This window comes from Eucyclogobius newberryi, unplaced genomic scaffold, assembly GCF_026437365.1.
Source record: "Eucyclogobius newberryi isolate DKJ021-1_F unplaced genomic scaffold, fEucNew1.0.hap1 SCAF_6, whole genome shotgun sequence".
In the NCBI taxonomy this organism is placed as follows: domain Eukaryota; kingdom Metazoa; phylum Chordata; class Actinopteri; order Gobiiformes; family Gobiidae; genus Eucyclogobius; species Eucyclogobius newberryi.
Genome location: NW_027316278.1, coordinates 14,976,825 through 15,003,201, shown reverse-complemented (window position 1 = coordinate 15,003,201; position 26,377 = coordinate 14,976,825). Strand labels below are relative to the sequence as shown.

Below are 26,377 nucleotides of genomic sequence, written 5' to 3'. Positions count from 1 at the left end.
CACTAAATGTTATTTCCTTTCTGCTATTGTGAATATAAATCATTTCAAATCTCCAAAATAATTAGTAAAAGCCAACAGCTCTAAATTGTATACACTAAAAAAAGTAAAGTTTTACATTCAAGGTTCTTATGGTGCCATCAATTAATCATTAATTAAAAGGTGCTGGGCTAACATAAAATATCTGATCTGCTTGAATTTATGAGAGTGACAGAGGTAGAAACAGAAAAAATGCTTTGTATTCTATGTAATATTATTTTTTTGTTGCAGACATTGTTGAAGGAATGGTAAACAAAGGCATTTTTTTGAACGGCGATAACGGTGGTACTTTTCTCCACTTTGGAACCTTCCAGAACAGCTGCATCAGTGACCCGATGCTGTGTGGCCCAGAGGGTCAGTCCTGACACACGAAAGAGTCTTTATGTCATGATTGAAATCCCTGGTTACTGTATTTTATAATTGTGTGCAGGGATTACTTTCTCTTTTTTCTGGAAAAACCATGAGTCTCAGTCCCGGTTTGCAATTGCGTCCGGAGGGAAAGTGGTCTCCAACGGTTTCTCCGTCTACACCAATCCTTATGGAGGATACGTGGAGTTTTATACCAGAGGGAACAATCACAGGTGGAAGACTGACATCAAGGTGCCAGGTAAGAGCCATGTTTTTCTGCTTTTCTTACAGTTACAGGGTGAGGAACTGGTTTCTGTGTGGACTATGCCCTGTTTCTATGTTCTCTCACGAATGTAACGAATTACAAATACTTATATACTGTAATTGAGTAAATATTTTGACTAATTGTACTTTCTTGTGTCGCTTTTTTAACATGTACTTGTACTGGTAATGTACTTAGTAAATTAGTTGCAGTTATTTGTCCCTGTGCAGGTCTGTCTCACTGCTGTTTCTGCTTCTTTACAAAACAACTCTGCATCACCAGCTCTGATTGGCCACTTCTCAGAGAACATGTGAACTGTGGTTTTAACAACTAGATTCAGTTTAAACTATTCCATGTTTCAATTCTCTATGAAATATTGTTGAAATTGCTTGTAAAATTGCATTAAAAGGTAACTAGTAACAAGTACACTTATTTTTCAAGTGTACCTTTTATTACAGTACAATTTTGTAGTACTCTTTCCACCACTGGTCCTCTCTCCAGCATAATGATTATTTGTAATGTAACATAGCCCTTTATATGGTAAAAAAAAAACTGCCGCGTACAAGAAGGGGCAAGGATTCACAAAATACACTTAACAGAAATGTCAACTGTGAAGGAGTGTAGGATCAAACTAAAACACCGCTCTCGTTTCCTCTTGCGATCGCATGTCTTGACAGAATTGCCTCCAACAAACGAGGCTCTGAGCTAAACTGTTGGGAGCTTCCTTCTCAAATATCGTGTGTAATCAGTGTTTGTGCAGCGCTGAGTTAGGGTCGTTGTCATTGTGTCATAGCCTGCTGCCTTAAAGCCAGCGCCCGGTTCCACGAAATCATCTGGTTTTCATATGTGATTGTGACACGCCACAGTTCAAGATGTTACCTCAAAAGTCTGCCTGTCCTTACTCCTCTTAACACAGACGACATTGTGCTCGGCCTTTGGTGTTGCGATTGCGATTTGATGGTAGAATTTTGTTCAAAGTTCACATTTTAAGCACTTTCAGACATGTTTGTACAGTTTTTTTTTAATGCAGAAGACGACAGGATATTTTGTTTGTTTGCGGAGGAAATTGTGGACCTTCATAAAACCTTTGCGATTTGATCATTGCGTCATTGCGTTGATTCGATTGCGATCAATTAAACCGTAGGTGCATGGCGGCGGACAGGGCTGGGCAATTCGGTGCTAAAAACTGAATCGTGAGCTCATCCCTGTGACGATTTTGCTATTTTGGCGAAATCGATTTATCGTGACACTTTCGCCTCGCTCACGCCTCCTGTTGGTCAACTTTTGTCATGCTCTGATTGAGTGGCAGCGCTATTCAACCAATCACAGAGAAGAAGCAGAAGATGATTTCATGTATCACTTAAAGGCAATAGATAAGTGGACAGTACTGTAGACACGAATGGCGATAGAATCAAAATTGTGACAGTGTGGTTCAATCGTCGCATTGTCTTTTTCTCATTCTCATTCATTTTCTTTTTTTTTTTTTTACCTTAAAGAATGACAGAAGAGGAACTTTCTTCTCTGTGACTACCTGGTCAATGTCACGGGCCCACAAACCATCTCAAACTGATATTTGCTGGATCGTAGGGCAGACAATATGCAACAATATAAGCGTAACAATTTGCATCCATCTGCAATGTCATAGAAAAACCTTTGTGGCTTGATGATTCGAAGGCTTAAATATAGCCAGTTCCATTAAGAGTTTCCCGACAACGACAGTCAGACAATATTATGTCAATCCAACAGAAACACGTTAAACTTGTCTTTAAATGTATTAGTTAAGGTTTAATTGTCAGACAAATGTGAAATGTCTGTCAAATGAATCACAAAAGTGCATAAATATCACTCTTTTACATAACTTTCCTTTTTACTCAGCTCTATTTGTACCATTTTTCACTATAAACAATATACTAGATTTAGCTTTTCTTCCGAACAACAACCACAATATTATGTACATTTCGTTGTATATTGTCTACTCTTGACCTGTGACCTTTTCAGGGCCCTTTTGGACTCATATTCTTTTCACCTGGACGAAAGCAAAAGGCCTGGATGTGTACATAAACGGGACTCTGAACGCCCGGGACGAGGCGGGCAGAGTGTCCGAGAACTACGGCGACCCCTATCCCGACCTGGTCATCGGCACCGACAACGGCAAACCGCACGGCCACTACGTCACCGGCGCCTTTGACGAGTTCATTATCTGGGAGCGGGCCCTTTCCCCCGGCGAGATCCTGCTCTACTACAACGCAGCCACAGGTGAAGCGCCGCCGCATTTCCTGTGTGAAATCTCATAACGCAAAGAAACAGGGTTAAAAAGCCATTTCCGCGCTTTCCTGCTTGTAGATGATGGAGCTATTGAATTGAATAATACTAATAGTATCTCCCTGCGTGACCTTTGGAGCAGCAGTGTCACGGCCCGGCTGCTCGTTACCGCTCGGACTCGCATAGTTCTGCCTTATAAGCATGTCCGAAAACGCGTGTGGGTGGCAGGGAACGCATGAATCCTATTTCAGTTGACATGCTCAGACAATCCCTCAAGTCTGTTGCTTTTGAGTCATTTTTAAATCATTATGAAACACTGCACATGCATTGCTTCAAAAGATGGAGTGTCAATATGGAAGTTTCCTAAGTACGAATACAATATAGTGTTTTGTTGGAGTGTCAAGATATATCAAACTATTTCCACGATATTGTGTGGGGAAACGTGATAAAACATGTCTTTTAAAACAGATGTGAAATGTCAGTCAAATGAATCACAAAAGTGCAGAAATGTCACCTTATACTCTTATTTTACAGCATTACAATTTTCCTTTTTCTTTTTAATCAGCTCTTTTTGCAGCAGTTTAAACTATAAACGATAAACCCGATATTAGAATTTAGCCTCAAAACAACATTCACGATTATCGAAATTCAAAGTTGTATCCTCCTTTTGGCCTCAACCAAGAACACAACCTTCTTTGTAGATGTAATTATCAAGTCAAGCTTTCCATTTAAGTAAAAAACAATCGTTTCTACTGCTGCCAGCGTCCAGTTTCTGAGGCTGATTAATGAAATTGCCAAAGGTACATTAAATTAGTCCGTCTCTAGTCGTCGCCATATTCTTGGGGCTGTTTATTTTTGTGGTTCGTGACTCTTAAATCTGGAAAGGCTTCTTGGTTACTTTGTGATTAAGTGTTATTTAGTTATTTGAACTCTAAAATCGGCCCTGGCACCTCTGATGCAAAGCAGCTTTTATTAAGAGCCTTTTGCACACGCTTCTATCCACATGTGTCAAATGCCCAGAGTATAAACAACTGAAGGCTCACACCGACCTGAATCTCCCCCAAAGTCGTAACCCGAAAGCAATACATCCACCAGCCATTACCAGACGCAAATACTCCCCACTGTTATGGTTACAGAAAAATATTTTTACCTCCACAGAGCGCGCATAAAAAGCTTCACAATGAACCAAAGAGGAGCGGGACTGGATCTTCCGACCGACATGCGTCCATATAAGGCCATTTTAACGTGACCTGCTTTCACTAAATAGTAGCAAAGGCATAAAAGTGTATTTTTAACTTCGCACAGGAGCGAGTGACACTGTATTGAGTTGTGGCCTGTCTTCGTTTTTGTGGTTGTAATCCATCTCCTGTACGCCACTGGGATCGATCCAGACTTGTAAACCGCTGCAGATAGATCGCAGCTACAGTCGGCGTCTGTTCTGCTAATAATGACTGCCCCTCAAAGGCTTTTTATAGCAACATTAACGGCATTTGTAATAGTATTTATTACCACGTGTTGCTTTTTTAGGTCAAGACACATTTCCTCCCACAACACCAAGCGTCGCTAAGGAAGTTGCCTCAACGTCGCCAACAACGGTAAGTCTGCCTAGAATTAATTTACTTATTTATTTACATAAACTGCATTCATCTGAAATTCATTTGTTTGGCTACATGAAGGCAGAGGTGGAAAGTAACAAGTATAAAAGTAAAAGAACTGTATTAAGTGAAAGGCTGGCTGTCAGAACTGTAAATTATATTCATTCAAAACATCTAGTAGAGACTATTTTTATTTGATTTTGTAAACTATTATTTTTACGCGTAGTTATTATAAACTACGCTTATTTCTGCTGTTATTGTTGTTGTTTCATGTTCGTTGAAACATGTTTCTAGTTTGTACATTTTTGTTCGGTGACTGTCAATAAATTAAAAAGATCTGATTCTGATTAACACTTCCATCATTTGAGTTTAACGCCCAACTTTGAGCAAATAAAACAATCCAAATGAAAACAGTTTAAAAAATTAAAAGACCAATTCAATGTTGAACAAAAATCAGCTTTAACTCTTCAACACATTTGATCACATTTTAAATACTTTTTTAAACAGATACTTTTTACACCTTTACATCAGTAGATTTTTTCATGTCTTACTTTTAGTTGAGTATTTCTTTGCTCTTGTAGCTGTACTTTGACTTCAGTAACAAAATGGAGTACTTCTTCCACCTCCACATGAAGCGTACCATAGTCATTCTACATTCTTATTTAAATTTAGGATGCTTGGAGACAGATCATTTCCTGTGTTGACTCTAGAAGGCAAAATTAAGAACAGATACAGATTTAAAAAAGAAAAGAAACATGGGAAACACCGCATTTGTCATTGACGTCCGTTTCGAAGGGCATTGAGAACACGTGTGAATATTTCTGCTCTATCCTGAATTCAAGAGCAGAGACAGAGAGACAGGGAAAGTGAAGACAGCTGTTTAGCACCACGCAAACAGCTCCCTTTAGAAAACTCCACACTAAATCATCTGTCCAACAAGTATTTCCGAACTTAGTCAGTCTGAACTTCCTGTACATGTCGTTGTCCCGCAGAGAGCCGATGAAGTGAGTCCTCCTGGGGTCAGAGGCAAAGATGTCCAAAGCCAAACGGAGCGGGACGCCATGCCTGTGCTCGGCTTCCTGCAGGAATTGCCCAATCGAACCATTTCTCACAACACTGCCAACAACCTCACGCAGGTATCAAAGCAAGAAAACCATTCATAATCATAATCATAATCATAATCGTAATCATAAGACAGCACTGAAATGTTTCTTAAAGGAGACATGTTCTGCTTTTAACCAGATTATAACAGTATTACCCTAAGTTGTACCCACAATTGAGTGACTCTAAGTGATATATAAGTAAATGATACAGATGACAGTGCGTGGTCTGGGGGGGATTCAATAGGAAACTCAACTTTTTCCCTCTTCTAATATGTCCGAGTCTTGATGGAGGCTGTTGACCCGGTGTTACCTCTGTAGATGTTGAAATACATCTACAGCCCAAACACATTCATAGACATTATTCATATGTCTATGATTTACCACTTAATTCTTCTCTGTGTCTTTGTGTCTGTATTTGGCACAATATAAGTCTTGAACTTGGCGTTTGCTCTTGTACTTGTTAAACAGTGAGTGATGAAGCTGCTGTTCTGCATTTAAATGAATGGATTCCTCCACAGAGGTCTGTTAGTGGGCGTTCCCTTGGATGTCTGTAACTATGAAGAGTTATGTCTGTAACTATGAAGGCTTATCAGTTTATCAGTCAGGAAGTCAATGATTCTGTTATCAAGCCGTTTGAGATCAATGTCGATGTTAACCATGAACAAAATGTAAAATGATGATCAACTTATATTTCATTCCTGCTAAAAAGCACAATATGTCTCCTTTAAAGCCTGGCTTGTATATTGAAATGTATTATTCTGTATCATAGCCAAGAGCCCATCAAACTGAACTGAGAGGGATTCATTTACTCGAAATAAAACCATGATTATAGATTAGCTTTATTCCACCAAATACAGATCCTGGATGTTCTCGTTGCATAAAAGTGGATAGATTATACTGTGGTTTTCTCGTTTCCCTCCCAGAGCAATAGACACGGATTGTTTGTCCGTTCAGTGTGTGTCATATAGCGCTGACATGATATGTATTTCCTCTTCCAGGCGTTTCTCAAAAGTGTTGAAGAAGTGCTGTCCTCTCCCGGGCTGCCAGAGGTAAACAAGTTCAATATGTCATGCAACGTTTAAATCGTGCATTTTTTTTGACTCTGTGTCTTAGGTGGGATTTCCTACTTTATTCCCTTCTTCAGATCTGGCATGGTTTTTATTTTAGGATCAAACAGAAACAGATGTGCAAAAGTGAAAGCTAATAGTTTAGGGCAAAGCAAAGCCCCCAGCTCCTCCGGTGTCACTTTTAATCGACTGTTATCGTTTCACTAAACAGGACGTCCAGTTCAGACGGTTAAAACACACAATGTATCTTTGTTTTGCGTATCACTTTGATTGACTAAGTGGTAAGTCGGTTTTGCTCGAGAAACACTCACACATGAAGAGCTCTGTTGGCCGCTGTGGTGTTGTAGTACTAGACCTCAGCATCCAGCTCACTTTCAATGCGATGCTCTGTCACAAACTTGGCCATTGCAATTGTGAATCATCATTTATGGAAAAACAACACACGGATTCAGCCTTTTTATTTTTGCATTCATTTTACCCCCAGCATAAAACGACAATTTGCTCTTTTGGCATTCGGCAAAAACGAGCGCAGTTGTGTTCTTGCCTCCGGCCCTTTGTGTGTGAATGTGTTTGTAGATTTCATTGCTAACCATTACCGGTGTTTTGCTAATCACTTAGCTTAGCGATTATTCTTCCGCTTAATTGATTAGTTGGTTAGATTGCTAAATTAGTCCCAGATAAAGTGATGACGCTCGACGATGTCCTGACAAATTATATTTGCACTAAATCTACACACTTTCATGTACCGTATTTTCCAGACTATAAGTCGCAGCGGGGAATAAGTCGCACCAGCCAAAAAATGCATATTAGAGAAGAAAAAAACATACATAAGTCGCACTGGAGTATGAAATGCGGTTGCAGGTGTGAAAGTAACAAATAATATCACATATAAGTCGCTCCGGAGTATAAGTATATAAGTATAAATGTAAGGATAAGTCGCACCCCGGCCAAAACTATCAAAAAAGGTCTGAGTTAAGTCTGGAAAATACGGTAATTGCTGCTCATTGCTGTGAGTCATTAAACCTCTTTTTCAGCTCATCGCAGGTTTTGGGGTCTTTCTATAAACCGGCTAATGATGAATCAATCACTAAATTACCGTAGTTATTAGTTATGTAACAGTTATTTCAACAGTCGATAAGTTGCGTTTTTGTTTTAATAATTGCTTTTGATGAGTTCTTCTTCAGAATTGCTTCACTGTGTCACAATTCACTCACTAGCACAATTATTGCACCACGATTGGATGGAAATGATCGTCTAAAGCCACCAAGCGCGTGTTCTAGTGCGCAAACGTAGATGGGTCTAGAGTGGCTCTAACTTCCTGTGGCCGTGTGACGCAGCAGTCGTCGTCAGTGGTCGGCGGCCTGATAGAGACCGTGGACAGAGTGATGGAGCACATGGCGACCAACCTGGAGCCCGGCCCTAAATCTCTGGTCTCTCTGGGCGGGACGTCTTTTGTTGCAGGTCAGTGTCATATCACTGTGACAGTTTGCAGTTTGTTTAGACACGCTTCAGGCCTAATAGGATGAAACCTTAAGCCTTTACATCATTTGTTTTTTCATTGGGAGGTCGAACGCACGCTCACTAAGCACAAAACACCTCCATCTGTCGTCTCGTGGGAGCTTCTTTCACTTCTTAGCTAATTTATTGATTTTCATACAAGATTTGTAATGAGGATTATATTCACTGGTTCATTTTTTTTGTTTCTCACATTAATTGTATGACTTTTCAAGTAGAGGTGCGGGGGTACTTTCTCCCAAGTTATTCCTTGTGTTTTCTTTTGACATTTCCCCCATGTTTTTCTCCTACAGATTATTCACTGACAAAATTCCCCCAAAACTACAACCTCCAACATTATCGCTTCCCCATTCAGGGCAAGAACTACATCTCGGTGCCGGGAGAGGCTTTCACTATGCAGTGTGAGTGAACTTATTACAAATGTCCTCTTAGACCTTTACAAACTCAACTGTTCTGCAGCTTTTCTAGGTTAAGTGTGAATAGCGCGGCATTAGCCCTTCACCGTTTCTGCCAGGGGAAAATTGTCCCTCCGGGAAGCTTTTATTATGAGGCAGTAATTTACGATGCTTAGATTTAAGACTTTGAGCGCAGTCAGTGTACAGGAGTGCCACGTTGAGGGCCTTTGTTTGTCTTTATGGGCAGCTGTAGAGCTCCAGCCATGACTTTAAAGTTGGCTGTTATTCTTTTACTCACCGGAAAAGTTAGGAAAAGAGGCCATTCGCTCTTGTTTTCTGAGCAATTAAATAAAGAAGATTAAAAGTGGTGGACATTAAAACTACCCGGGCATACAGTGTGTCCAGTCTGCCATTATGTCTTTGTGGGGAACATCGTCGCAAAGTGTGTGAATGAAGGCGATGTGGGGGCAATTTTCTACTAATGAGAATCATGTGAAATGACTTTGAATGAGCCGAAAACTGATGAAAGTTTTGTTCATTTTAAAATTTGCACCGACTATATCTAGTCGATATAGTGGGTGGGGATTCCTTGTCCCAAGTGGAGGAGTTCAAGTATCTCGGGGTCTTGTTCACGAGTGAGGGAAGGATGGAGCGTGAGATCGACAGGCGGATCGGTGCATCACTGCACTGCATCACTGCAGCCGCTGCATCAGATTGTTGTGGTGAAGAGGGAGCTGAGCCGAAAGGCAAAGCTCTCTATTTACCGGTTGGTCTACGTTCCTACCCTCACCTATGGTCATGAGCTTTGGGTAGTGACCGAAAGAACAAGATCGCGGATACAAGCGGTCGAAATGAGTTTCCTCCGCCGTGTGGCTGGGCGCTCCCTTAGAGACAGGGTGAGACGGGGGGAGCTCGGAGTAGAGCCGCTGCTCCTCCACGTCGAGAGGAGCCAGCTGAGGTGGCTCGGGCATCTGTTCCGGATGCCTCCTGGGCGCCTCCCTCGGGAGGTGTTCCGGGCATGTCCCACCGGGAAGAGGCCCCGGGGAAGACCCAGGACACGCTGGAGGGACTATGTCTCTCGGCTGGCCTGGGAACGCCTCGGGATCCCCCCGGAGGAGTTAGAGGAAGTGTCTGGGGAGAGGGAAGTCTGGGAGTCCCTGGTTAGACTGCTGCCCTCGCGACCCGGTCCCGGATAAAGCGGTAGAAAATGGATGGATAAAATTTGCACTACACTGAAACTTGATGTTTTTGCTTTGCCTGGAATATTCTATAAATTCATCCCACAGTATGATATTAAATGTATCTAAAATGCGTTCATTCAAATACAGGTTTTATTGGTACCACTTTATGATAACTACACCTTAAATAAGCATGATTAAAGCCTTAATTTGTAAGGAACAGACAATTTATTAAGGGTTTAGTAACTATTTAATCAAGGTTAAGGTTAGGAATAAAAGAGTTGGAGTTTTAGGGATTTCTAAACCTGAACCATTCTTAATAAACTATGTGTTCACAATAAATTTGGTTGTGTCGCCGTTTTAATGCTCAAAAATACCTTGGAATTAAAAAAAAGATATTTATCAATTATTTAAACAAGGGAAACAAAAGACAAAAAACATGCATTCTTATAGTGGGTTCTCGTCTCCACAGATCTGACCTGTTACTTGGCATAATGGATAAGTTCAATACCATGCTTTCCAGGCAAACCAAAAACGTCTCTAGTGTGGCAGCCCCTCTACAGGAAATGTTACATAGTGCACCTTTAAGTAGATCGACCTTCATCAATCAGTATGTTTTATGCATACACATTGAAATTAGATTCTAAATATATTTTGTCTTCCCATCCATCCAAATTTAGCGGCCCAAATCTACTGTGTGTGATGTTTTTGACAGGTAATCATGGAGACCCTATTTTGGGTTTACTGCCTTGAAAGATTGTTTGAGGGTTTAGAAAGAGAAGACCTTTGAAGTTTATTGGTCATGATGCACTTCAGTTAGTTGACATAAAACATAAAAATATAAGGGGGGAAAAAAACAACACTTAAAATGGATTCAGAATGATTTACCGCCTATTTTATTGGAGTGAAAAACATATTACAGTCTGCATACCTGTGGGCTGTTTTATGCCCTAATTAGGCGAAGGCGAAGAGTGAACACTTGCATTGCTAATACTTTAAGCTTGAAAACGCTCATTCCTATGCAAAGAAAACAGGCTGAAGTCATGTTAAAAAGCTGGCAAAACATACTTTCTCTAGTTTCAGCGTTTATCCTATGTAGCGGAACCACAGGATCACAGTTTGAATGGTGGAGTCACAGAAAACCTGCGCTCGGTCTGTTTCTCCCTCCATGGCACTCGCGTGTGACTAAAGGGCCGTACTATTAGCCCGCCTGTGCCAGCGTCAGGCGGCACGATGGCGTTAATTAACTTCTCCTGTGAGCGAGCATTTTAGCAGATTCCTATCACATTCCTCGCCTCCTGTTCACGATCTTGTGTGTGCTTTTTTTATGCGCAGCGCAAACCACCATTGTCGGCCTCCTCTATCACAACATGCACAAGTACTACAAAGAAATCAGCCCGTTCAAAACAAGGTAAGCACCATGAAGGATTTTGGTTTCATTGTGTGGTACATGAATGATATAAAGGAATTTGATTGTGGAAAAGAGTGTATTATTTAAAGGCAATGTGTTGACTTTGCATAGAGAGTCCAAGTTTAGCGTTATTAGTGTTCAGTTGTTTGTTTTAGCACTTTCACTAAGTAGTACGCTCAAAAAGATGATGAAATAGAGAACAAATACTTATTTAAAATCTGAATTTACTTCAAAATAAGACATAATAATAGATAGATATAATAGATAGAAAGACATAATAATTTGCACAGAGAGAGCCTTTTAGATGTTTATTAGGGCCTGACCAATTATTGATGGAAGTAACTGGCCCCATTCTGCCACAAACATAGTTTTACCCACTTCAGCTCATGCCATATCTCATTTTAAAGCTCAGTTAAGCCCAGTTTGACAATCCACATCTCTATTTCTGTTCGCCATCTAAAAGTTGGCATATCTCACTGTCCCAAAGCGCCCACTGAGTACATAAACACAATTTTATCAACGTTATCCAGACATGGGCTCTAAATCCTCCAATATGGACACGCCATACCTTTTTTTAAAGCCCATATGTCTTCCAAAATACATCCATGCAACATGCGGTCATACTTGCTGAATAACAAAATCAAATCAAAGTAAACTTTGGTCGATGAATCATAATCTGCGTTTCCAAGTCCCTTAAAATCAGTCGATCTAACACATTGCAGTATTCACACATTGTTATTGGTGGTAATCTTGTGTAGCCACTTATGCCCTGGGGCAGAGTAGAACTAACTTTTCCCCCACTTTATTAACTATACAAAAGTTAGAATAAAACAGGAAGTATAAAAACACCCCGATACATGGTCACATTCTGCGCTAATAGTGAATCTGACTTTTAAACTAACAACTGAACCCCTGAAACATTACCTGTCCATGATTTAATGTGGGAGTTTACTGTTTAGAAGTATGTCCATTTAAGATACCATTATTTATTTGTGAGAAGCTGCCTTCCTCTTTGTACTTTGTGTGGGGTAAATCTGGACAGTTGTTTCCTGAAGTACAGAACATGTCCCGGGCCTATCTGCCATCGCAGCACTCACAGGTCTCACTGATACACCCTGCTGATACACCCTGCTATTAGAGCTGTGTCCACTGAGGTCCCTCCAAAACATACATGTTACTGACCCGTGGTGACCTTCCCCTAAGGACAAAACATGCTTAATTATACATTTACACACTCAATTTATACAAGCCTGTCAGTTGGGATTAAGCAACTAAAATAAATTAGTTCTTAAGAGACAACACTACTGGCAAAATATTTTGTTTTGTCAGTTTGCTCCAATCTTCACTTAAATTTGTTTTTACTATTTAATTTAATCCACTTGGAGCTGTAGATTTATATGGGACATTGTAACTTAAAAGGCCAAATGCATTTCCCCCCAATGGGGACATAAAGATCAGCTGTCAGCACTTGATAGAGAGCTTGGCAATTCATTGAAAGATGAAAAGATTGAAAGATGAAAAGATTTTTTAAATGGCACAGATTAAAAATGTTCATGAAATTATTACTACAAACAATTTTTGCTTTGTTTTTGGAAAGACGAATAAATAAAACGAATAAATGAAATCGACATTGAGAAATATGACACAAAAAAATGTTTGTCATTTTTTTTCCATATCACCCAGCCCAGCTTGATTAACTTATCCATTACTACTTAAAGTGCATAAGACAGGTTAGAGTATACATTTCATTAAAACAGTGAACATGATTCAATTTAAGATTTTACTCTTTACTTTTCTTGAGTTTGTAATATAACTTCCTGGTTGGACATGAGCAGCGGATGTGACAGGTAATCGCACAACTGTTGCCTAGCAACCATAATGTAATGTAGGGCCAAAATCCATATAAATTACTCAATAGCAATGATTTGACAAATAATGATACAGAATAACACCTTGATTTTGTTAAATGATTGTTTAATCAATGAAAATATGTGTCAGTTGTCTGTAAACTGTTCCAGCGTTTTGGATGTGGTGTTGTTGTTGTCGCTTATTGATGACATCACAGAGAGATTCCGTTTTAAAACTCTGCTCTACTTTTTTCATTTTCATTTTTTATTTGCCAATTTTCTTCACAAACTGCAACTTGACTGACATAAAACTATGATATGATGATGAACATTTACCACAGGTTCTATACCAGCAAACAAAGTCATTTGCACTTTAAATTCCACTTTCACTCTATTTTCTCTCCAATCTACAGTACCTCTTTACGATATACAATGTAGTTGAATAATCGTGTGCCACATTCCTAGTCCAGTGCATTATAATAGAGAAGTGATGCTTGTGGGAGGCCTGTGCCACATATCAGAGGATCCTGAAAAAGTACAGATACTTCTGCTGACTGTGGACGTACGCACAGAAAGCCACTGCTGTTTTACTGTGGCTCTGCGGCTCATGTGTTAAACTTATGTGTCTGGTCCGTGGGTGCCAAACAAATTAGCTTTATTTGTATGCCAGTAAGCAGCCCAGTAATTCTGGACGACGATGAATCAGTTTAATCCTTTTAACGTTTGATAAATTTGTAATAGTCGACAGTAGCTTGTGTGCAGTGCCCCTTTTTGCTCTTCTTTTGTAACTTATGGATACACTTCTTAAATACACACTTTTTACATAGTTGTAAAAAGTGTATTTACACCCGCTTTTGCGAGACCTTTTAAATGATAATGAACAACTGACCATCACGCATGCTGCTAAATAAAGTTACTAATTTTGTGTTTCTTTGGCTCTTCAGGGATGATTCATTTCCTCTTCTCATAGAGTGTAATTGATAAAACATACTACTTATGCCCTATCTTTGGACTCATAGCGGGTTCATGTACTCATTATTCACTTTTTGGGGCTTTGTGACATGAGTTGAATGACATAATTTTGAACAATTTGTTTCAATTCAGTTTAAATTCTTGTTTCATTTGATTTTCTTCAGGATCAATGAAGCCACAGATTTCAAGGACCATAAGATCCAGGTCGCAAGTAACTTGATATCCCTCAAAGTGGAGCCCTCCCCTGCCTTGTCAATCAACCTCTCTGGATCCCCGCTCATTAAAATCGTGCTCACCCACACTCTGGTAAGAAAAAACTTTGAAAACACTTGCCATAAAACCAAATCTAATCACAGCCCCACTTAAATGTTCTATCAGGTCTGTCTCACACCAAATGTAAGATATGAAGGTTATAATGGTTGAGTGTTTGAAACTTGCTGTAAAAAGTACTTCTCAAGATAATGTGGACCAATTCACTCCTGAGGCCCAAGAAAAAACTTTCTTAAGGCCACATTTGGCCCCCAGGGCCATAGTTTGAACACCCCTTTCTTAAAGGTTCAATGGACAATTTTTTTTGGCATAAATTTGAGTCTTATTTCCTCGTGGTGTGGACTGCCGATTAGTCCTGCCACATATCAATCATAAAACGCACCTACCGCTCACCAGCAGCCGCGTGTGGCTCGTCCCACATTTCCGCGTGTCTAAGCGCATGGATCTATCATAATATAGTTCCCTCAGTGTACGGGACAAAATGAAGACGGAGAAAGACAGTTCGAGCTGACTCAGAAGTAGACTGAAATCTACGGGAGACGAGAGATGCGATGCGATCTGTCGCGCTAATAAACAAACGCACGTGTGTGTTGTATCAGTCCGCACGGGGGAGTGCGCATGCGCACTTCCGCCTGCGTTCTCAAATCGCCGAAAAATCGTCCATTGCGCCTTTAACCTTTACATTACGATAAGTTTTTCACAATTCTGGCACAATGAGAAGCAGCACAACAGAAATTGACACTAATTGTATTTGATTCCTTAAACCTGTATAACAAAAAAACACAGTCACCGGCAAAGTACATCAAATCTGTGATTAGTAATTTTACTGGATTCTTGTTTCCTACGGGACATAAAAAATGTCTGTCTTTTTTTCCTTTCCTTTTTTTCTCTAAACGTGTCTTGCTATATTTCTGTTACTTTAAATATGATTTATTATTATTTGTGTATAATGAAAGTATACACTGTGACTTGCCAGCATCTTGGCCATCACTTTGGCATGCATAAAGTTTCCATAACTAAGCTGGCCACACTTTAAGGGCGGGAGGGCCCAGCCTTATCACTGGGAAGCAGGGAACACTTTGCCTGTGGCTCTTGCAGTTGTACAGACCATATATGAAATCTGACAGCTTCTATTTTGGTGGCCATCCCTTATGCAAGAAGAGCCTCTCGCTGTCCATGCGCTTACACAGCTGGGTTCTCACAAGGCCTGAGTTGAATAAGAAAACACACTTGGATTGCATTAGCTGGCCTGAATTTTCCTTTGTGGAGCATGTGGCCTCCAGAAAGCAAACTGATTATGGACTTTGAAAAACGTTCTATGCTTTGGGGCAGTTTTTAAAGGAACAATGTGCTATTATGAACAACATATTTTCTCTTTTTTAGTTTATGACAGGAGTTGAGCCAGTTTTCCATGGGAACTCCTTTAATGAGAATCAAGTTGAAAATCTGTGCTGCATTTGTGTTTGTTTTAAAGTCACTATTGTGTGCAAACCTTTGACAGCCAAATGTTTTAGCAAGTGCACAACAAAACAATGACTGGGACATCGTATAATGATGTATTCAGTCATGGCCTTTTTAGCTACAATTGTTTCACGTTTTACAGAAATCTTGCATTTTGAAACCATGGCAATATTTTGTTGTTTTTCTATGCTTTTACAAGAAGTCTAAAGCTGCAAAGATTGGGCCGTAGCCCGTAATAGATGTACTTTTTATAGCCATCGCAACAGGAGAGATTTTCTAACTTTATGGGATTACCATGGGAATTTAAGGCCAGGCTTTTGTGTTCAACTCTCTAAAATCCTTTGGCGTTGTTTTCAAAAATACAGTACTAAAAAAAATGTGGCAAGAATGCTTTAATAAATACTTTCAAAATCCCTGTAATGGCAATGGTTCCTTAAAGTCTATTTTACATACCGGTACTGTTTTTTTTTTTGGCTTGGCCCAAATAGACAACAAAACTATCTGCCATCTATAAGCCGTGCTAGGAAGAAAACTCAAACTGAATACCTGCATTAAAATGGAATTTGTAACGTATTCCATCTCTTGCTCTAAATTGTAACGTATTGCGTCACTTGGTCTAATCAGAGTCCTGTATTCTGAAAACTAAGAATACAACCACGTTGAATTGCATTATATTATCGTGTAAAAACACAGCACAGAGGTTTTTGTTTTTGTTTCATCGTTTGTTCTGCATTTACTTATAAGCTGAGAGAACCTTTGTGACAAACTGAAGAAGGAATAATCACACATACACTCACTATAAGAGCTGTATGATCAAATACCACCATTTATGTCTCTGATTTTGGAAAAGTAGCTGTATTCTGGACACCACCAATTAGTATTCTGAATAGACTGTAGTCATGTCCTGCCGATCGATTAGTTAACTAAGCTCTCAAAAGTATATATACATATGCAACCAAACTGCTAGACTCAAGACTAAGAAAGCACGGGAGTTCCTGCAAAAACAACTATTTATACAGAAAGGAAACAGCGTATTTATATATAGTAAAAAATCTAATTAAACTCATAGTTTAATCCCAAATCTTCAGATAACTCACTCCATGCCTTTCCCTTTCTTCTGTTGTCACAATTTAAACCCTTGTTATCTCAAAATAAATGAATTAGTCAACAATACATTTGGAATGATTAAGACGCCATCGACCGATTAATCGACTAAACTAACCCTAATGGTACATGTGTTCAGTTGTGTTCATGTAAGAGTCCTAATCGGGGCCATTTAAAAAAAAAATGATGCTGTTTTTTTTAAAAAACTTTTACCAAATCTTTCTTTGTTTGTTGCCGTGTACGCTTTTCGATTAGAACAAAAAAGCATTATGAAACACGGCTAAACGATGTAGAAAGACTGTAAAGTAATTTATCAAAGCTGTGGACTTCAATTCTTCAAACTGTGACACTACTTGCACATTACAGTGTTTTTTGCCTCTCACATTAAAGCCGGCGGTTATCTTACTAAAGCATGGTGTAATGGCTGGACATGCCAAAACCTTTACGCTTAACCTTGCTTCATAACTTTGATGATTTATATTTAGGTGCGGTATACGGCCTTCTGGCACGCCGTTATCCTGGCAAACATAAGCTGTAGACGTTTGTAGTGGTTAGCACCGTAGAGCTGTTGTTGGTCAAAAACAGACTATTTGGGGAATTTTAATGATTTTGGCAGCTGGTGGACACTTATCACCTCCCTCAGATGGAGCCAGGGAGTTAAGTACACGCAGTACAGTATGAGGAGACCTTTTCTGTCATTGTTTATGCTGCGTTTTAGTGTCTGCACAAGAGTGGGTTTAAAAGTGTCACTCTTGGCCCCGCTTGCTGATTTGCAACTGTCCTGTCAAGTTGACTTCATTAAAAGAGATCTACGGCAGGTTTGTGGCAGGACGTCCTGGTTACAGTGACTTGGGGGCTCAGTGCACGTATTAATTCAGTGCTGATTTGTATCAACAACACAATGTTAACGCAGTGATAAGAAATTAGGACTGTTGCAAAACAAAGTATTTATGTTTGCAATGGGAAACATCCTTAAAAATGTTGTATAGCAGGGAGTTGAATCCCCTGAATTCATGCAAAGAAAAAAAGGGGAAAAGATAATTTAATGCTTTTAATTAAGTGTTGGACAAGAGCTTGTGCCATAAGATCTTGTGAGATGAAATTGCCAGAAGATTGTGTGCGCATGAAGAAAATTTGCTTGTGAAATTTCTTTCTCCCTGTGTTTACATTTGGTTTGGGCAAGAAAGAGCTTTACGCAACATTGTTCCAAAAAAGCAGAACAACAATGAAAGAAAACCTATATAAGAAAAAATAATAATAATAATAATAATAATAACCAAAAATGTGAACTGAACTGCACCAATTTCTATGATAAATTCTGTCACAACCTCATATTTGTTGTCCGGGACCTAATCTCTCGTCTCGTGTCATTGTGTGGAAATTATGTATTGTCCCCCTCTTAAATCCCAATAAAACTATGTTCTGGAGGACTAGATATTTTATTAGTGACAAATTCCCTCTTATTGTGATGATACATAACGCAGCAGACTATGCAACAGAATCAAATGAATAAGATATAAAATCCCAAACTAGAATCCAACAAAAGGAACAGTCCTTTGCTAATATACTGGTCACTCTAAATTGAATCCACTGTACAGGGATTCTCAAGCCTAGTTTGCCAAGTTTGTTTGGACAAGCTTTTGGTCATCATTATTTAAACAAAACCAAGTCCTCAATCGAGTCTCTCTGTGTCCTTTTCGTCCTTTCTTTTTTTACACCTGTCAATCAGTCGCTCGTCTGACCTCAAACTCTTTCGGTCTACGGATAAATGCTTCATTTTGACCACTACTTTTCATGCAGCTGACAAAACATTCGCACCGAGCTACACTTCCCTCATCTGTCCTGTACCCTAGACACCTGTCTCGATAACACAGGTCGTTATGTGAATTGATGGAGGTCAAACTTGTAGATCCAGTGCCCTGGTGGCCTTGTTTTGTTGATAAATGCCCAGTTTTGGTCAATGATAATAATCAACCCAGTGAGGTCAGACCATTCCCATCTGGCTCGCCCATGTCTCTGAATGTTCGACATGCACGGTTTTATCAAGGCAGCTAATGCTTTCTCACGCCATTGGCCCGAGGTGTTGATTAGACCCTGGCTCCGTCCGTGATTTATTGCAGCTATCTGACTGTGGTTTCGAGACGCTCGGAGAGAAGAAAGAGGAGTTTGGGAGGAGTCGGTGGTCTGCGGTTAAGCATTACATACATGTTAAGGTCTGTCTCCCCATCACACTGGAACTACATACAACTGCAGACGTACAAAAGGAGTTGTTTTGGCTTGTTCTATATACATGTCTCAATGGTTTGGACATTACTAATATAAATACATACAAATATAAATGCAATATAAATACAAATAGATTTCATTTTATTTTTTCTTCTTTACCCACATTAATTTTCATTCAAAACACCTGTTAATTTTTGGACATTGGATAAGTTCTTTTGCAAAAACTGAATAATTTTTGTGCTGATTCCAATATTTACCAGATTTGATTAGATTTTTGGCTTGAATAAGCAACAATTGTGACATTGTCTAATGATTAAAGTATAACTGATGCAATGAATTGTCAATTCAAATGGATGTTTTCAACAATAAAGCTGAGATAGTAATGTTTCTATCTTACTTGAATTGTTAAAAAAGAAAAAAGGTATTGCTGTTATTTTCATATTTCACTTTCCTAGGATTTTCCATGCAAACACTATCTATAAGTATTTGAACCTCAAATCTTTTTTCTACCTGTGCCTAATGTGTAGAGGCCAGGGCTATTTAGGCTTAAAAGAAAAATAAAATTCCTGAATAATTGTTGAAATGTCTTTATTCATATTATTTACTGTGAACCCCAGTTTCCATACATTTTGCAGTATCTGGCGACCTGAGGGGAAATCTGGTGGAAGGAAGGGGAAAGGTCAGGCGTAGACAACTCTTTGTTTCTGGTTTGTGTTTACAAAGTTGTCTAGACTTTTTGGAGCTTTCTAAAGCAAGAGATTGATAAAGTAATAATTAAAACTTCACTGCACATTCTCATCTTTGGGCTTTAATCATTCTGTTGTGTCTTAGGGGGCCCATAAGCTATCAGTCCATTTTGCCACAATAATAAGCACTGTTCATTGGCATTCTTTTTATAGCTCACGGCATACGCCCAGTTTATATGTTGTGGGCAAAGGCTCTCCTCTGTTTTTTTACCCCAGCACACCCAACATGCATACAGCTACACACATGCAGCCAGTGAGAGCCAACACCCTGATCAATCACAGATGGGACGGCAGCAATGCCAAAAAACTTAAGATTTGGATCACTTCATTGAACACGCCTCCCATTTAGCACCGCTGTCGTATCACCACTCTGAGACCACCACCATCTTCTGCTGAAACAAAAGTATTTGGAAAAGTGTAACATAAATATGCAACTATAGGCAAATCAAATTACATTGGCCTCATTTTAGGCCGCAATGAGTAATAAAGATGTGCACAAAATGACTCATGTAGACATGAAAGTGGCTTTCCAAATAATAACTTCAGTATTTAGTAAATAGACTTCACAGGTTCTGAGTTACTATGGAAAAATTAGGACCTGGGGCTTCTTGCAGGTGTATAGTGCTTTTGATCGTTTGTATCCCAGAGATGCTTACAGAATACACCCATTTATCACAGCCAAAAATACTATATATATATATATATCTATATATATATTATATATATATATACACAAGTTCGATATATATATATATATATATCGAACTTGTGACACTCAAACTTGTGACACTGCCCCCATGCTGCCTTTACTAAAACATAGTATGACTTGATGTAATTTTAGCTCTACATTTTGCTGCCTTTATGAAGAAAACATACGAGTATCCCGGCTTTACATGTTTTACAAATAAAGTCTCCATCAAAACTAACTAATTGTGTGCAGTGGTGCTCGTCCCATTGTTTTGAGTGTCTACCTCCAGGAGAGAACGGACCACAGCTGCACCTCTTATGACTGCTCCCCTGACGCCATGACCTCACTCCAGGCTCGTGTTATTGCTCCACATGTCGTACAGTAAGGCCCAAGTCTGATTGAAAAGTCATGTAGGCCTGGACTCTGTCAGGGGCACCTCGCTTGGTCACTTTGGTGTTCAAAAAGTGTGACCCAAAAGGGGATTTAAGCCTGATTTTAGTTTGGAGAATTGAGAAATGTTATACTGTCTGTCATTGTACCTACCCCAGACATCACAGTAAAGCATTTCCTTCCTTTTCTAAATTTAACAGAGGTTTATGCAACTCTTTGGCCTTTTTTATGTACAACAGTATTACTATTGTGAATCACTGGCTACGACAATGCTCAACTGACTCATTCAAAACTCGTGTATGTACTTAAATATAAGTACACAAGAAGGATGTTTACTTACAGGTTTCTTACTACTAACATTCTTGTTCTTGCCATACTTCTTTTATGACAGTAAAATATTCATTCTTTGCGTGAGCTCATCACTATTACTATAGATATGTATTATTACTATTTATTGCTATTGTTGTTAAAACTACTATTGGCATAAAAGTCACCCAGTACTGGTAAGTCTGTTACTTTTAGTTTGGCATTGTTTTCACAAATACCACATACATCAAACTAAATGAATAAATACACAAAATTGAACTTGTGTTTTGGCCACCAAAAGTGACTGTATAAACTTTAAAGGATCATTATGAAATATAGTAATGAACTGCACAGAGACCACATGGAGAATTTACTCTCTGGATCCCAATTCTCACAAATATTTGGAAAGCATAGTTGGCGTCTTCATTTGTACGTTGTAATTTTTCAGTTTTTTTATTCAGTACAACTTTCATTTTTTGCTCCTGTGTGACTGCTCGTGACTCGTGACTGCACTTGTGGACTGAACATGTGACTAAACCACCCTTGCACTTGAAGGGGTGGGCAATATGGCAAATAGATTAATAAAGTAATCTTCTTCTTCTAAAAGTTGACTGTGATGGTCACTTAGAGGTTGCCCAAGAGGAGGAATAAGATAAGATAAGATATTCCTTTATTGTCCCACATGGGGAAATTTCATTGGTGCAACGCAGGTAGATACAGAGGTAGATACAGAAGAACAGATCACTTATAGGAAGTCTGAAAAACACTTTCAGTAGAAGATCTCCTATAAATAAATAAAAACTCCCATAGACAAATAAATACATAAATACCATTGCATGTGATCACGACAGTAATTGCACATGAATATGTGTCACGACAGCACATAGGTTGCACATGAATTGCACATGAATTCCAACAGCAATTGCACATATGACAGAATTGCACATCAGTATTAGGTTAGGTCAGTATTGCGAGTGTTCAGTACTAACAGTTTTTGTTATAAAGTCTGACAGCAGCAGGAAGGAAAGACCTACGGAACCTTTCCTTCACACATCGAGGGTGGATCAGTCTCTCATTGAAGCTGCTCTCCAGAGCGGAGAGAGTGTCCTGCAGGGGGTGACACTCATGGTCCAGCATAGATGTGAATCTAGCCAGGACCCTCCTGTCCCCCACCTCCTGCACCGAGTCCAGAGCACAGCCCAGGACGGAGCTGGACTTCTTGATGACTCTGTCCAGCCTCTTCCTCTCCCTCTCTGTGATGCTGCTGCTCCAGCAGGCCACACCGTACAGGAGGGCTGATGCCACCACAGAGTCGTAGAAGGTCTTCAGGAGTGGCCCTGTCACTCCAAAAGACCTGAGTCTCCTCAGGAGGTAGAGCCGACTCTGGCTCTTCCTGTACAGTGCGTCTGTGTTATGAGTCCAGTCCAGTTTGTGGTTCAGATGAACACCCAGGTACTTGTATGAGTCCACTCTCTCAATGTCCCGTCCCTGGATGTTCACTGGTGAGGGGGCAGTGGGGTGGCGTCTGCGGAAATCCACCACCATCTCCTTGGTCTTCCCCGCGTTGATGAGGAGGTGGTTCCGCTGACACCAGTTCACAAAGTCCTGCGCCAGTCCTCTGTACTCCGCGTCATCGTCGTCCGTGATGAGTCCGATGATGGCAGAGTGGTCAGAGAACTTCTGCAGGACACAGCTGTCCGTGTCATGTCTGAAGTCTGCAGTGTAAAGGGTGAAGAGAAAGGGCGTGAGGACAGTGCCCTGGGGCGCCCCCACACTGCAGGTCCGAGTGTCAGACACACAGTTCCGGGCTCTCACAAACTGGGGTCGGTCTGTGAGGTAGTCCAGGATCCACTCTGCCAGGTCATACTCCACACCAGCCGTCTCCAGCTTGTCCCTCAGAAGCAGCGGCTGATGGTGTTGAAGGCGCTGGAAAGATCAAATGTGGATGAAACTGTGTTTAGCGGACAATATCAATAAACAAAGCATTTACCCCTTAACTTGCTGAATTACATAGTTATTTCCCCCCTAGTTCCACCTCAAAATTACATCTATGTTTGTGTTGAGGCCTCGTCAAAACCAGTTCACAATGTGTTTCTGCTGAAGTCTGCACTCGCCAAGTTTGTTGTTGTCTTTGCCCTAAACAGATTCTCCCCTTCTTCATTCAGTCCACTCCAATAGAAGCCGTCAACTGTCTCAATTGTAGCTTGGTTTGTTTTATCATCTAAAAAGAGTGTTTGGCTCTGGATTATATCTAAATTTTCACATTTTTCCATCAACTAGTTGCCATTTAGGATCGTTTGTAATCGTGTGTTTAGTGCAGTCAAACTGCAATGGGGCACCAGCCAACTCTGCCACTTTTGGGAGGTCTGATCCTTACAGACACTACACAGAGAGATTTAGTGAGATTTCTTCACTTGTGACGTGTGTGAATGTTTACTTTCCCTCTTCATTTGTTCCCAAACGGTCATTAAACAGCTGAAGGAAGATGTTTGCTTTGGTCAAGAGCCCTATATTTACGAACCAGCATATCTCATACGTCGCAGAGAAGACAAATGATGCTCTGTTTTGCCCCAGTGTCTAACCATTAAAACGCCATCCGCTGCCCTCTCCATAATGCTAAACACATTGCGCTTGCATAAGTTCCTATCCTACAACAGGAGTGCTGTTCGAGCTAATCACCTCAGAGTCTTAGTGCTTTAATGTAAAATATGTAGTTGTCAAATGCCATTGCGTCAATCTAAAGCGCATAGTTGCCTCAAAAAATGAATCCTGAACTTCACTTTATGTCATTTAAAGGTGCTCTATGTAATTTTTCTTTTCACAACATTATACTAGTCTGTCTCCATGAAGAAAAGCAGGTGGTGCCACCAGGCCAAGTGAGTGGTCAGGTCCTCAAACTCTGAACACTGAGTCCTGGCTCCAGAGGGGAAGAGCCAGGTGGTAGGGGAAAGCGGAGTACCCAGAGGAAACCTACGCAGACACGGGTAGAACATGCAAACTCCCCACAGAAAGGCCCTGCCTGTCGCCAAAAGACTCAAAGAGACTTGAGTTTGAAGAAGTTTGTGTTTTGTACATTTGCTAAAGGGGTAGATCTCTGGAAAACAAACTTAAATCATGTCCCTCTCCCACTTTAAAAAGATGTCTAAATGTGTAAGTCAGCAGACACACAGTATAGTCAGGAACCACAATACTATTGTACTTTGTTGCATCTGTTATTGCACAGTTTCCTTTTGCTTTCTGTGAATTACAAATGGTTTCGAACTTGTATTATAACAGCAAGGCATGGACAAGCAGAAGCTTTAACCTACACTTTTCCATCTCTCTGCATGCCAGGTCTTTCTGTAAAAATGTCAGAATATACCTGTGACCGAAATAAACTAAATGTTAAGTGCAATACAGTAACATTTGCTGCCATACACGGTGGAACATTCCTGGCAAAGCAATAACATAAAGACAAGCAGGTGGCGGAGCCTTTATGTACCTTTAAACTTAACAAATATATATATGTATTTATTTTTTAAAGTTTTTTATCAGTTTTAACAATTATCCAAGGCATATCTTTGAGTTTATTATCGATATGACCTGATATTTTCATTCTTGCTTGTTCATTTTGGGTGTTTAGGACATAGCATGAACGATATCCCCTAAGAAATGCCTGTACAAATCCTATTGGTCAACAAATATGACTTCTCTGAGGGAAATCTTATTATTCTCCTACCAAAAGCCTCATTGTTTTGGGGGCTGTTTAAACCTCTGCAGCTGTAGGTAGTATGGCTTTTATAAACAGGTCCCAAACAAAGAAACACTTTTGCAATCGGAAACTTACCAGCTTATATCTTCGCTCGTTTATATCGCGCTGTCGCTCTTCATCACCTGCCCATCGGAAGCTATCAATGATGTCTCGCTTTCTAACATAGTTCTTTGCGAGGTTCAGAACCATTTTAATAACAGATGGAGGCTTTTTTGTTGGTCCGTCTGTTGCAAATTAAATCTGGAGTTGCAATAGGAGATTTGGATAATAGTAGTTGCAAAGGCCTCAAGGAACAACAAAGCGTGCTGAGCCAAAATGTATTTCAACACTACTGGATTGCACTTTCACTTGTAAAGAAGTTTGGTGCTGGCTTTGTTTACATGTGCGGTGTCAGTGTATGTAACAGCCTGGATTTGGTCCCTTTCATGGGGCAATGTTTAGGCCCTAATGTGGGGAGAGTGTGTGCGAATTTCCCCTTTCGCCATTCACTCAGTTTACCATCTGTTTTCATTCACCGCCAACAGGAAAATGTAAGTATCTGAGGCCCACATGAAAAATATACATTAGTCCATGGTCTTGGGTTGGTTTCAGATTCTCTTTGGGGCCACATTCTCCGTGTCCTCAAAAGTGGCGTCAATCCAATTTGTCTGTCGCTGTGAACGGACCGAGCGACATGATGTTGTAATCAGGTCCAGACCAGTGTGTGTTTAAGTGTAAAGTGAAAATGTTCACTGCATATAAAAGAAACATTTCATTTGCCACAAGGGCCACAATTTAGAGTAACTTTGTGACAGCACCAACCCAATATAAATTAACAATTATACCAATTATGTATGTCAGTGAGAATTCCAATAGTCCCTTTTCACAAGTGGAGCTCCACTTCCTGCTCCATTCATTCCTTATGGGGAATTAGCCGAGTATGCTAAAGTAAATCAATGATTAATTAAGACAAAGTGGAGAGCGTGTAACTAAAACAACCCAAATCACAGACATGAGCATCCGCACGGGACAAGATTTACCCGTGGACCTCGGAGTTTAATGAAAAAGGTAAAAGTTGGGGGGATTTTTACGGACAATTTCACAGACATGGACGATTCGCACAAGACTAGAAGCACATATATTATATTTGTAATTTTAACCATTTACCTGAGATACATTGGTAAAACTAATCCCGTCCAGATAGGGCTTATTTCATTTTCAGGTCAACAGTTGCTAGGGTTCGTTTAGTCTTGCATAAAATAGGACTTGTGCAGCCATCACCATAGCAATGGATAAACAAATGCTCAACGGCTGTGAGGAACAAACTTCATGTAAAAGAGAAAAATAACTCATAATAATTCAAATTAAAATATTTTAGAAATTTACAGACAGGGAAAGCATTTTCAGGTTCACAGGTGAAGTATTTCAGTTTGCGTGGAGGAAAAATACTGCACGTTGTCGTGTT

The 26,377-nt window shown here is 39.9% G+C and overlaps 1 protein-coding gene across 3 annotated transcripts in view; it reads left to right on the top strand.

Annotated features, from left to right (window-relative positions):
* The window catches only part of adgrd1 (adhesion G protein-coupled receptor D1), a 36,760-nt gene that overhangs the window by 2,891 nt on the left and 7,492 nt on the right, over window positions 1-26,377 (top strand). For 2 of the 3 annotated variants that reach the window (XM_072433323.1, XM_072433325.1), the window contains 10 exons: window positions 268-390; window positions 467-643; window positions 2,645-2,902; window positions 4,436-4,503; window positions 5,496-5,639; window positions 6,605-6,655; window positions 8,011-8,134; window positions 8,482-8,589; window positions 11,097-11,172; window positions 14,156-14,297. In XM_072433323.1, the coding sequence (XP_072289424.1) occupies window positions 268-390; window positions 467-643; window positions 2,645-2,902; window positions 4,436-4,503; window positions 5,496-5,639; window positions 6,605-6,655; window positions 8,011-8,134; window positions 8,482-8,589; window positions 11,097-11,172; window positions 14,156-14,297 (1,271 nt within the window). The remainder of the gene's footprint in view (window positions 1-267; window positions 391-466; window positions 644-2,644; window positions 2,903-4,435; window positions 4,504-5,495; window positions 5,640-6,604; window positions 6,656-8,010; window positions 8,135-8,481; window positions 8,590-11,096; window positions 11,173-14,155; window positions 14,298-26,377) is intronic. The other variant, XM_072433324.1, reaches the window with a different exon arrangement.